We start from the raw sequence: 12,630 nt of genomic DNA, 5'->3' as shown, positions 1-12,630 counted from the left end.
TAAGAGGAGCACCCAAGACTCTGGCTGTGGTTGGAAGGGAAAAAAATGATTTCAGGGATGTCAAAAGCTGCCTTTTAATTGTTTTTCTGCCTGTGGTCACACTGGCAAGTGAAGCAGGGCCCCAGCAGCTGCCTCTGGGATCTGTGTGAGGGAACGTGGCAGGTCCTGGTGCCTCCCAGGCAGGTTCACAGTCAGGTGAGAATCCTGGAGCTCCAGACAAACAATAAACCTCTCCAAGTCCTGCTGCTGGATGTGAGGATTATTCTTGGAGGGGGAGAAGGAGCTTCCAAAGCCACTGTGGAGAGGAGAGATGAGAGCCCTGGTTTGGATCTGGAGGAGAATTGCTCCCTCACATTTGTGCCCTGTGAAACCACTGAGCTTGGGATGAGATTCTGAATGTGCCACATCATAACTCACCCTCTGCTTTGTCGCTGTTCTGCTCTACAGGAGGAATAACCAATAAACCCCCTCTGCAGGAGACCCCTGTAATCACTCTCCTTATCTCCCAGCTTACCAGAGCTGAGCCTCTTTGTCTCAGACATGAACTAGAAGCATTTTTAAGCTTGTCCTCCCTGTATGATCAGTAGAGTCTTGGCCAGCAAGCACAGCTCTTTAGGGCGAAATTGTATTTGAACAAAGGATGGGACTTAATTTTTGCCTTTCACAGTGCCAGGGGGAAACTTGGTACTGTGAGATCCTTCATGCTCCTTCAGCACAGCCTCCTGCTCTTGGAAGTCTTTGCTGTTGTGTTTGTTAGAGTTTCTCATCATTTGGTAGATCTTTGTCTGAGGAGCTACAGCTCTTATTTGTCACCTGCACAAGCAATGTGTGAGTTTGCTGGTAGAAAAAAACCTGGCTGTGTTGAATTCACGCTCAGCTCTTGGTGGGTGTGTGCACAAAGGCACAGTGGAGCCTCCCAAGCTTGTCTGTAGCTGTGAAAAGACAAATTTGGACAATACCTTGACATTGTTGCCCAGAGGAGCTGTGGCTGCCCCATCCCTGGCAGTGCCCAAGGCCAGGTTGGACGGGGCTTGGAGCACCCTGGGGTGGTGGGAGGTGTCTGATGCTCTGCTTGGTGACCATAAATGCTGGTTACAGATTATTCCAGGTGTCTCAGTGATCCACACTGGGATGGGTGCAGGAGTACCCTCAAGATCTCCTCTCTGCCCTATCCTCTAAGAACACAAAAATCACTGTCCCACTCTGGAGCCAAGCACACTCTGCCCATGAGTCGTGTTTGGAGTCCACTGAGGTCAGGAGAGGCCTCTGCTTTGTGCTTGGGTTTCAAATCAAGCCTGGGGGCAGCTGTGCTTCCCAGGATGTTCTGTTTACAAGGGATGCAGCAGCAGGAAAGGCTTTTCAGCATCAGGGCATCCATGATTTCGGAGAGAGCATTCATGTGTGTCTGCTGACAGAGCAAAACACAAACTAAGCCACATGGGGAACAGGGAACACGAGTGAATATTCATCTTTGGGGGCATTTTGCTGCGAGGACAGTTGTGTTACGGGATAAACCCAAGGGCTTTTCCTGGTAAACAGCTCTCTCTGCCTCTCAGCACAGAGCTGCTGTGGGAGGGGAACTCTGAAACAAGACAGTTGCAAAGTGGCACGGTGGGTTTAAATGTCACCTCTCCCCACAGAGAGTTTGCCTGGGCAGGGCCATCAGGAGCACTGCAGTGGGGACAGGCTGTGTGGGTGTGGAATCACAGGCTGTGTGGGTGTGGAATCACAGGCTGTGTGGGTGTGGAATCACTGGCTGTGTGGGTGTGAGATCACTGGCTGTGTGGGTGTGGAATCACAGGCTGTGTGGGTGTGGAATCACTGGCTGTGTGGGTGTGGAATCACTGGCTGTGTGGGTGTGGAATCACTGGCTGTGTGGGTGTGGAATCACTGGCTGTGTGGGTGTGGAATCACTGGCTGTGCCCCTGCAGGTCGGGGCTCAGGCAGGTGTGTGCTTTAAATGGAGCTGCTGTAACTCCGTGTCCCACACACAGGCACCTCACAGATGATTCACCTGCTATTTCTGGAGAGTTTGTGCACAGACTTGGCTTGACTCGAGTCCAGCCTCGTGTAAATCAGCCTGTGTAGGGGGGGTGATGCAGTTCAAGCTGTGTCTTCACTTGCCCCGTGCCTTTTTCTACCCTGTTGTGCAGAACCAGGCCTTGAATGGTTCAGGGAGCTGCTGCATTTGCACTTTTGTGGGTTTTGGGGTGAATGGAGCCTGATACACCTGAGAGGCAAGGCCTGAAATTCCCTGGAGGGTTGCTGGAGGAGGTGTTTGTACCCTCAGTAAGCACAGGGTGGATGGTTTCTCCCTGGGTGGGAAACCCACATTTAATTCAGAGAATCCCAGAATGGGTTGGGTTGGGAGGGACCTTAAAGCTCCTCCAGTGCCACCCCCTGCCATGGGCAGGGACACCTTCCACCAGCCCAGGTTGCTCCAACCTGGCCTTGGACACTTCCAGGGATCCAGGGGCAGCCACAGCTTCTCAGTGCCAGGGCCTCACCACTCTCACAGCCAGGAATTCCTTCCCATTATCCCATCTATCCCTGCCCTCTGGCAGTGGGAAGCCATTCCCTGTGTCCTGTCCCTCCATGCCTTGTCCCCAGTCCCTCTCCAGCTCTCCTGGAGCCCCTTTAGGCCCTGGAAGGGGCTCTCAGGTCTCCCTGGAGCTGAACAATCCCAACTCTCTAACCCTTTCCTCACAGGAGAGGTGCTCCAGCCCTCTCATCATCTTTGTGGCCCCAATTAAACCAGAGCTCTGTGTTACCTGGCAGACATGGAAAATCCCCCAGCATGGATTACCTTTCCTCTCCTGTCTGCTGTGTTGTTTTTAATTTGACTGTAGTTTCAAGACTCAGCAGCACTTTAAATGTGACATTTGCCAGCAAAGAATGGTGGTAAAGTTGGGTGGAAGGTGCAGTACAGAACTGATGGTTGTGTTTCATCACGTTAATGGCAGGAATCTCCACCCTCTTACACACAGAGAGGAAAGTGACTCTTACAGATCTTTCCCATTGCCTCTTCCTGGAGTGCAGTTTTTAAGTGGAATTAAGATGCTGTGCAGCACTCAGAGAGATTTATCTCTGGGACTGTGTTTCACACCAGCCTGGGAGGGGGAGGGAGCGTGGAAATCATTCAGGCTCTTGCTGGAAGCTCTGCAGGAGGGAGAGGGGATGGGTGGAAGGAGGGGACTGCCTGGGAGACAAAAAAAATGAGTGTGGAGGAAAGAGAGGCACAGGAGGAGCTGCAGCAGTGGCTGAGGGAACAGAGGATGGGGATTCTGGGGGGAGGGTTTCTGAGGGAGTAAAGATAGACCCAGATGGAGGTGACACTGAGTGGTTTCATCTGCCAGAGCTTCCACGGGGCTCTGACACTTCCCATGTCCTTCCCTGCATGGGCAGCCCCAGCCGAGGGCTCTGGGGTGTCCCCAGTGAGGTACCCCTGTTTTCCCTGCTCTGCACTGTTGGGCTGCAGCCTGAACGTGCAGGCTGGATTTAGGATATATAAATTATTTGATGGAAAAGTTGCGTTTGCTTCCCAAAAAGCAGCGCCACGCGGAGCGTTGCTTGCACCACCAGCAGGAGGGAGTGGTCAGCATTTGCACACACGGTTCTAAATGTATTTGGTGGTGTAAAAATACAGTAAATGGCACGAATTTAAAAGCTCTATTTGGTCCAGAGATCTGTGTAATTATCTGTGTACAGCCATCAGGAGATTAGCATTCAGGGAGTTGGGTTGGTGAAGGAAGAGGCTGAATGGGTGTGCTCTGGGAACTCCTCACAGAGAGCAGGGAGGGGACTGGCAGGATAAAAAGTGAATTCATTCAGGGTGTTGTGGTTGTTTATATGGGAGGGAACTCCTGTGTCCCTTTCAGGAGGTTCGTGTCTCTCATCACCCACTTCTCCTTTTCCCTTGCTTACACTCATTAAATATGGCAACTGGGGATTATCCTCAGTCTTTTTTTCATTTCTGCTTTCATTTATCTCAGGGTTGTGTTGGGTTTTTTTTTTTTTTTTTTTTTTGCTTTCAGCTAATTAAGATTTTTTTACAGACCTAAAGTTTTATATACACATTTCCTTTATTTATTTGCTTTGCAAACAGTCTTAATTTGCTTATGATCATCTGCAATCTCTGTTTTCAGAGAAGATCATTAACCATGAGCCATTTTCAGTGTGGGATATCAAGACCAGTGGGAGTAACGGAACCAGGATGCTCAAGGCTCAGTAGATGTGCAGGAATGAGACAGTTAAATCTCCCCTCACTGCTCCCAAACAGGCACATCCTGATGTTGCAGTTAATGGCTCTGTATGTGATGAATGGGGCCATAAAATTCCCTGTTGGGGTGAATTGCTTGACAACGCTGAAATTAGGAGATATGTTTTATTATCTAATGCCTGCCTGAATGTATAAAATAAAAAATGAATAAAATGGGGGGAAGGGGAAGGGGAAAGCACTTTTATCTGATACATGAATATTTATAGAGGTATTTTCAGTGAACAATTAATTTTGCAGACTCTGAAGCTGGAGCTTTAATCCCTGGTTGGGGCAGTTCGCCTCCATATAATTGTTTTATTTTTGAAGCACCTTTTTATTTTTAACCTGCCAGGTGAGGTGCCACAACCCACTGGCCCTGGAGGGTCTGTGTGAGCTGGGAGTGCTCAGTGTTTCCCCTTCCCTGGTTCCCTGATGCTCGGTGTGATGTGACTGTCACTCACCTGCTCCTTCTCTCCCTCTTTTCCTGGTGCAGCTTTCGCTCCCGGAGGAACAGAACGAAGTGACCAGGAATGGCTGTGAGTCCAAGGAGCTGGTCTACCTGGTGCAGATCTGCTGTCAGGTAAATGCCATGTTTTCTCCCACCACCACCACCTTGTTTACAGCCTGTATTTCTCATTCCACCTGCCAGCACAGCCCTGGAATATTGGGGTGTGACACTTTTCTCTGCTGGGGAAGGGATGGGTTCCAGCTCTTCCCTTGCTCCAAGATGCTGCCTGTGGAAGTGCCACCAGCTCATTGTAGGAAATGCAAAGCACTGAGGGGAGAAAAAGGAGGGTGGGAAGGAAATAATCCTTCCTGGGATGAGCCCAGGGACAGGAGTGTGGTTGTGAGGGCAGTCTGGGGGTGACCACAGACACACCAGTGACCCCAGCTGGGAGAATGCCACTAGTGGTTTGTTCACACAGGACATGGGGATGCTTGACCTGCTCCCAGTGATGTCTCCAGACACCTGGTGTGGAATTCTGCTGTGGTGTCAGGGTGCTTTGGGCAGATAAATCTGCTGCTCCATCCCATGGCTTCCCCATCTCCTGATAGGCCCAGCTCCTGAGAAGTTCCCTTCCCTTCCCTTCTCCTCCAGTGTTTGACTAAACTGGATTGGAAATGCTGGGAATTGGCCTCATCACTTTAAAGGCTGGACACAGAACCAGCCACCTTTTGTCTTCCTTTCTTTTTCCTTTTTTTTTCTCCTTTTCCTTGTATTTCCTTTTTTCTTTTATTTTTACTTTCTTTTCTTTTTCCCTTTTCCTCTTTCCCTTTCTTTCTTTCCTTTCCCTCTTCCCCTTTTTCTCTTTCCCCTTTCCTTCTTCCCCTTTTCCTTTCCCTTCCCATTTCCTCTTTTTCTCCTATTCTTTTTCATTTCTTCCTTTCTCTTTTTCGCTCTTTCCCTTCCCTCTTTCTCTTTGTCCTCTTTGCCTTTTTTCTTTCCCGTCTTTCCTTTCCCTTTTCTCATGTTCTTAATTTCTTTCATTTTTCCCTTTCCCTTTTTCCTCTGTCCCCTTTTTCTTTCCCCTTTTACTCTTTCCCCTTTTTCTCTTTCCCCTTTTACTCTTTCCCCTCTTTCTCTTTCCCCTTTTTCCTTTTCCCCTCTTTTATCTTTCCCTTTTTCCTCTTTTCCTTTTCTCCTATTATCTTACCCACTTTTTCCTTATTTTTTCCTGTATTTCTTCCTTTTTTTATTTCCATTTTTCTTCTCTTTTAAAGTACCCCCCTGACCAGTGCTCCCTGCTCTGAGCCTGTGATTCCCCTCTCCCGTGTCATTCCCTGTTTCCCAGATCCATAAAGAGCTGAGAAACTTGTGGCATCTGGATCCAATGACTGGGAAGGTATGGAAGGAACTGCACAGCTGAGCATCATTTCTGCCCTGGGGACACTTTCCCCCTGACATCCCAGGGCCTCTCCCAGTGTCCAGGGGAAGATTCCATTCCATCAGGCTTTGGAGCCCTGCAGTGTCTGCCTGCAGTTGGCTCCCCAGGAGAGCCCAGTGGGAGGTGTGAAATAGCTCATGGAATGATGGTGCAGTGGGGAGGGATTTTGGCAGGACACACATAGGTCAGGCCAAAAGTCCTGGAAGGGGGGGGAAAGAACCTAAAAAGCAAATTTGACTTTGCTCACCCTGGATGTGCTTCCAGGATTTGGTGTCTGGGCACTGCAGCGTGTCCTGGATTGCTCACAGGGAATTCTGGGGTTAAGGTTAAATCCACATCACTGTAAAAGCTTTCAGATACCTGTGATTTGTTACAAATCCAGAGGGGGAGTGTTTGCCATCCTGGCAGCTTTAGGTCCCAGAGCTGAGAGGAACAAGCTACACCCCTCAGTTTTGGGGTTGAAGGCACTGCCCCGTGTGGGCTGGGCAGATCCTGCCTGTGAGTCTGTGTGGCTCTCACAGAGACATCTCCTCTGCCATCTCCCCCTGGAGCTGGAAAACCAAAGCCTTGGAACATGAGATGTCTCAAACAGCCTGGTCTGTGCTTGGCAGGGCACAGCCACTCCCACTGAGGAATCCTGCCCTGCTCCTTCCCATCTGCAAGGGCCATTTTAGTGCCCCAAAGACAATCAGTGTTTGAGGCCTGCTTTGCAGAACCTTCCCAGATAGGTAAGGTTTGGAAAACATTCTTTAGGAGGTGTATTTGTGACGCTTCCTGCTGCGAGTCAGCTTGTGAAATCCAAGCTTTGTGCCAGCTCCAGAGGGGGGTTAAGTCTCTGTTCAGCTTTTCTTCTGCTTATAAACCTCAAAAAATTAATCCACTTTATTGGCTCTTAAGGAGAAGTGGGGATATATGCAGAGATGTTCCAAGTGTTTCAGAAAAGGGGAGAGACAGGATCCTTCTTTTGATTCCTTTGGACAAATTTAAACATGGAAACAGGGGTAGGGAATTAAATCTTACTGGGAAGAGCTGATGGTGGAAGGCTTTGTTTGGTTTGGTTTTTTTTAGACCAATGTAGGTGGATTTTCCTTCCTTTCCAAGTGAAATTGCACTGATTCAGTTTCTAGAAAAGAAAATCTGTGAAAAGATTGCTGCTGTTAAAATAAAAGGATAAAGTCCTGGCAGGGTGGTGTGAGGACTGTCCCTGTGAAGGCTCTGAACCCTGGAAACAGTAATTAGAAGCCTTAACAATTCCTGTGGGCCCTGAAGGAGCACATGGGATGTCTGAGACCTGTAGCAATCCCTGCTGTGCCTGTGGCTGGGAAGGTCCATGCACAGTTTCTGCTGTCCTTGGGAAGTTCCGTGGGGATGAGCAAAAGCACTGCCATGATCTGCACCACATTTCAGAGGGGTTATCTTGTGTGTGTGGAATAAACCAGCACAAGGCAGAGCCTGCAAAAAGGCTGGAATGGGCTAATCCAGCCCAGCTTGGTTGTAAGAGAGGCTGAAAATGGGCTTTTTGGATGTTTTTGGGGTTGGTTTGTGTGATGTCACAGCAGCTACCTGTGTATGTGTTTGAATATTGCAACAGAAGAAGTCTGAGCTATTTTGTTCTGACAAATGGAAGAAAAATAAAAGGCTTGAAATGAGTTCTGTGGTGTTTCAACACCCCAGACATCCTTTTTGGTGACATTTTGAGTGGCAGGGCGAGGAGCAGGGCCTGGTTGTGAGGATGTTCTGAGACAGAGCTTAACCCACAGCCGCCTCCCGTGCTTTTTGTTTCCCATTTCCCTGCTCACAGGGACATTGCTGAGACACAACTGACAGGCCCTGGCAGCCAGAGATGTCAGCACTGTGCAAGTGTGAGCGATGGGCAACAAAATCCTGGTGCTGGACCTGCTGATGGACCCTTCAGCTCAGCCTGGCTCTGAGCTGGGAGCCCAGCCCACCCTCCCTGCCCCTGCTCTCCATGAGCTCTGCCACTGCCCTGCAGAGGAGGCTGTTTCAGCCCCAGCTGGATTTCTGAGGCTGTTCCCAAAGCAGGAACTCGTGGGCCAAGCAGGGATTTCTCCTTTTCCTGCTCCCCTTTCCATCCCCTCTGGCAGGGAGCTGAGCCAGGCCTTGCTGTGGCACAGGTTTTTGTCCCTGCTGTGCTGGCTTTGATTGATGGAATCAGGGCTCTGATGCACCAGACAAAGGCATTTCCCAATCCTCTGCCCCATGGTAATTCCCAGCTCTGCCTGGCAGGAGATTCCAGCTGGATTTCTCCTGTTTGGAGAGCAGGATTTGCACAGCTCCAAAGGCATCCCCGTGCAGCATTCCCTGGCTGTGAGTGTGCCAAGTGGAGGGCAGGCCAGGAAAAAGGGGTTCCCAGGAGGAAGAGCAGACAGGAGTCCTCATCCCTGGTGCTTTGGGGGAGAGCAGAGTGGAGGGTATTTTCACAGAGGACTCGCATCCAAAGTGTGGTTTGCTGGGTCTGGCTGCCTGGGATAGTCCAGGCTGAAACCACAAACTGCTTGCAGCAGGATTTTTGAGTCAAACATTCAAAAATAGGGGTGGTTTTTTTGGTTTGTTTTGTTTTTTGTTTTTTTTTTTGTCTTAAAGGCTTGCTCTTTAATTGATTAATAGTTTCTGATTGAAGCTCAAACACCTGGAGAGCAGTAAGCGCTACAAACATTCCTCCTGTGAAAAGCTCTTCAATCAGTTGATTCTAAGGGACAGATTCTAACACAGATATATTCCCGTGTGTGTTTAATATAGATATAAAAATATATAGAGAGAAAAGCTGGTCACATTCTTTGATAATGGGATATATCTGTGTGGAGCATCCAGGCTGGATCCCACCCAGTGCAAAATTTTCAGAGTGTGTCTTAACCTCCTTCTCCATTTTTGATAGAGGATTTTCTGCCTTTATTTAAAGATTATGCTGTTAAAGATAAAGCAGTTGCTGTGTCTTTTTATTGAACAGTAAATTCAGGTAAAGGTCCCTGCCAGCTTTTGGGGCTGGTTCTTCAGCCCCAGCCATGGAGCAGATTCACTGCTCCTCTGTGTAAATCTGTCTGGTAACGGGATGAAAAATTACTGTAGTGCTTAAACTGTGGCCTTTAATTTCTCCATTCATGGCTCTCTTTGTTTTTGTTTTGGGGTTTTTTTCTCTTTAATTATTTAAATATGCACTGTGAAGGTCACAGGGGCAGCTCTTTCTTTTCTTGACTCTGGATGCATGAGATGCAAACCCAGGGTTTTAGCCTCGTGTGGATTTTGAATTGAATAATTTATTTATAGACATTGCAGAAATAAATAATCTCCTGGAACTGTTGGTGCTAAAGCACATTCCTGCAGCAGGTGCAAGTGTAGGTGCATTTCAAGCTGTCAGAGACACACCAGAAAGAGAGACTTTCTGTGCTCTGTGCTGTGGCTTCAGCTTAAATTCCAGTAGGGAAATGGTCTGGTGGGATTTATGTGAGGGTGTTTTTTGCTGTGGAAAGAGGGTATGTGAAAATAAGCCCCACAAGACCTCACCAAAGACCCTCCCAGTTCATCAGACTCGTGTTGGACTGAGCTGAAGGGGAATGGTGGGTGGTAAATAGCACCTTCATCTGCTCTTCAGATGGTTTTTTCCCTGATGGAAACCTGCAGCTGAAGGGAAAGGCCAGCGTGGCCCTGCTCCAGGGAGGGGTGGTGAGCAGGAGGGAGAGTGATTCCTCAGAATAAAGTGCAGTATCACATGGCTGTGCTGCCCTGGAAGGTTTTTCAGCAGCAGAAGCTCTCACAGTTGCAGGGGAGTTCGTTAATGCCGTGTCCTTTGGGGGCTTTGCCTTCGGGAGGAAAACGAGCCCGGAATTAGAGCTCACTCTGCTTGTCCCCAGAGCGTGTCCTGGGAGCTCTGGAGCAAGTGACAATCACTGCTGCAATCCAAGGGGACAGGGCAGTGACTGTGGTTTCCTTCTGTGAGTAATGAGTCCTGGCAGGGCTGCTGATCATCTCCTGGTGCTCTGCAGACAAGGCTGGGCCCGGCCACAAATTGAAGGGGACAGTTGGGCTGTTGTGCAGAGACAGTGGATGCTGCCCCATGGCTGAGCAAGTGTAAATCTGCAGCTAAAATTTCCTTGTTTGACAGCTCTTCCCAGGGCTGGGCTTGGTGCAAATCCAGAATGAAGAGCGGGATGGTGGTGGATGGGCTGTTTTCCTCGGCTGCCTTGATGTTTATTCCTTACGGAGAAGTTTAACATTGGTGCATCTTCAGCAGCAGTTTTCCAGGACTGTCAGCTGGGGAAGCTGGCAGTCTGTTGGGACACACCATCTGAAGCAGTTTCATCCCGTGCAGGATGCAAAATTGCTTTGATCAACACGTGGTGTTGGATGTCAGGGGGCTGAGAAGGCACCAGGGACAGGTTGGGGTGCTCAGCCCCAGTGCAGGTGGAGTTCGTGGACCTTGGAAGGGCCTCTGCACTTCCAGATAACACATCCATTGGATATGAAATGCAGGGCAAGGAGGTTAGTGAGGAATATTTTTAAAAAGGCCCTCTCAAGGCACAGAAACCACGTCAGAATAAATTACAGGGGTAGGGACAGAATCACTGAGTCACAGAGTCATTTGGGTGGGGAAAGATCTCCAGGAGCATCAGTCCAGCTATTCCCCAGCTCTGCCAAGGCCTCCACTGATCCCTGAGCCCCACACAACATGGCTTTTTAACTCTTTTATGGATGGTGACTCCAGCACTGCCCGTGCCAGGGCTGGGCAACCCTCTCCAATAAAACATTCCCTTGATATCCAACCTAAACCTGGCACAACTTGAGGCTGTTTCCTCTTGTCCTGAGGATGCTTTAGTGGTAAATCACAAGTGCATCATTTTCGTTGCTTGCAGCAAATATTTGCTGTCACTGAGCAAAGTGTCAGAATGCCAATTCCAGCTGTTGTAATTCCAGCAGTTTTCCAGAGTTATGTCCTGCCAGTTACACTGAGGGCACCTTGATTATTAAACTGATACTCTAAAGAGAATTTGTGATGGAGTTGTTTGGGTATAAAATCACTGAGGTGATGAGTGTCGCTGTTCTCCTCAGTACCTAGAGGTGCTTTGCCCAGCTGGGTTTGGAACTGGCTGCTAAATTAAAAATAAGTTGTGTTTTAGAGGAATCAGTGGCAGAATTCTCAGGGGAGCATGAACTGAGCTTGCTCCTTAATCCTTGGGGCTCTCCCAGAGCAGGTTTGGGCCCCAGTTTGTTAAAAACCACAGAGCAGGTGTCCCTTGTCACTCTGAGTTGTGTCACACACTGACCTAGTTCAGCCAATACCAAGGGCCCAACTCCTGGAGCAGGATTTCCACCTGGAGCGTGAAACAACTCGGAATCAGCTCGGTGTGAACTCCCTGCTGGGAATTTCCGAGCTGGGGGATGGGGGCTGGGAGCCTTGAGCTTCCCAAGCTGTGGATGTGCAACAGGCATAGTTTTAAGCTGATGTTTTTCAGAGTTGTAGAGCAGGTTTGCCACCAAGGGCTCGGGCTTTGACTCATAAAAAAGGTGCATTTTTAACTCGTCTGTGAGTGTGAAAGGCCCTGTTTCAAATGGTGTGGTTTACCTTTGTACAGACCTGCCAGGGCTATTGGACATGGAAGATGATCTGGCACCACTTTTCAGTGTTTCTCCTTAAAACTGAGGCCAAAACATCGGCTGGCTTTCCATTAACAAAACTTCTCCAGAGCTGCTTCTGTTTCTTGTGCTTTCAAAGTAGCATTTCACCATTCTAGGCTCTCTCCTTGAGTCCTGGCCAGCTCCATCTCTGACATCAGCGCTTCTACACCTTTTCCCTCGAAACACTCGTGTTTTTCTCCCTCTGACCCTGCCCAGAGACATTTCTTACCATGTGAGTGATATTTTCCAAACACTGGTAATGTTGCTTCATTCTGGGGGGGTCAGGATGAGTGGGGTTGGAAGGAAGCAGGGTCAGATATAAGGAGAGAGAGTGTTCACAAGGGCCTGGAGGGACAGGATGGGGGAATGGCTTCCCACTGCCAGAGGGCAGGGTTAGATGGGAGATTGGGAAGGAATCCTTCCCCAGGAGGGTGGGGAGACCCTGGCACAGGTTGCCCAGAGAAGCTGTGGCTGCCCCTGGATCCCTGGAAGTGTCCAAGGCCAGGTTGGAGAACCCTGGGACAGTGGAAGGTGTCCCTGCCCGTGGCAGGGGGTGGAATGGGATGAGCTTTAATGTCCCTTCCAACTCAAACCATCCTGGGATCTTCTTTTGCTGGTTTTATCACCTCAGGCAAGTATTTTTCAAAGAGCTTTCTGTTTGGCTTTGTTTGTTGGATGTTTTAAAGCCCAGCAGTGCTTACTTTGATGCAACCCCAGTCTCTTCTCTGTGGTGAAGTGCAGAGTGGTTTGCAGCACATCTGGGAGTGGTGTTGAATCCCTGCAACGTCCATATAACCATTTGGGACTCTATATACATTCATACATTCCCTCCTTGCCTTGGCACCTGGAGGATGG

At 49.1% G+C, this 12,630-nt stretch overlaps 2 protein-coding genes across 5 annotated transcripts in view; one reads left to right on the top strand and one right to left on the bottom strand.

Moving 5' to 3' along the window:
• The window catches only part of ST3GAL4 (ST3 beta-galactoside alpha-2,3-sialyltransferase 4), a 1,214,471-nt gene that overhangs the window by 261,479 nt on the left and 940,362 nt on the right, over positions 1-12,630 (bottom strand). The window lies entirely within an intron of this gene.
• ARHGAP32 (Rho GTPase activating protein 32) overlaps positions 1-12,630 on the top strand; it is a 216,355-nt gene that overhangs the window by 123,789 nt on the left and 79,936 nt on the right. For all 4 annotated transcript variants that reach the window (XM_050323042.1, XM_050323041.1, XM_050323040.1 and 1 more), the window contains one exon: positions 4,752-4,838. In XM_050323042.1, coding sequence (XP_050178999.1) covers positions 4,752-4,838 — 87 coding nt within the window. The remainder of the gene's footprint in view (positions 1-4,751; positions 4,839-12,630) is intronic.

The sequence above is a fragment of the Myiozetetes cayanensis genome, unplaced genomic scaffold (assembly GCF_022539395.1).
Source record: "Myiozetetes cayanensis isolate MyiCay16 unplaced genomic scaffold, myiCay2020 scf29, whole genome shotgun sequence".
Classification (NCBI taxonomy): domain Eukaryota; kingdom Metazoa; phylum Chordata; class Aves; order Passeriformes; family Tyrannidae; genus Myiozetetes; species Myiozetetes cayanensis.
This window is presented reverse-complemented; position numbering and strand designations above follow the sequence as displayed.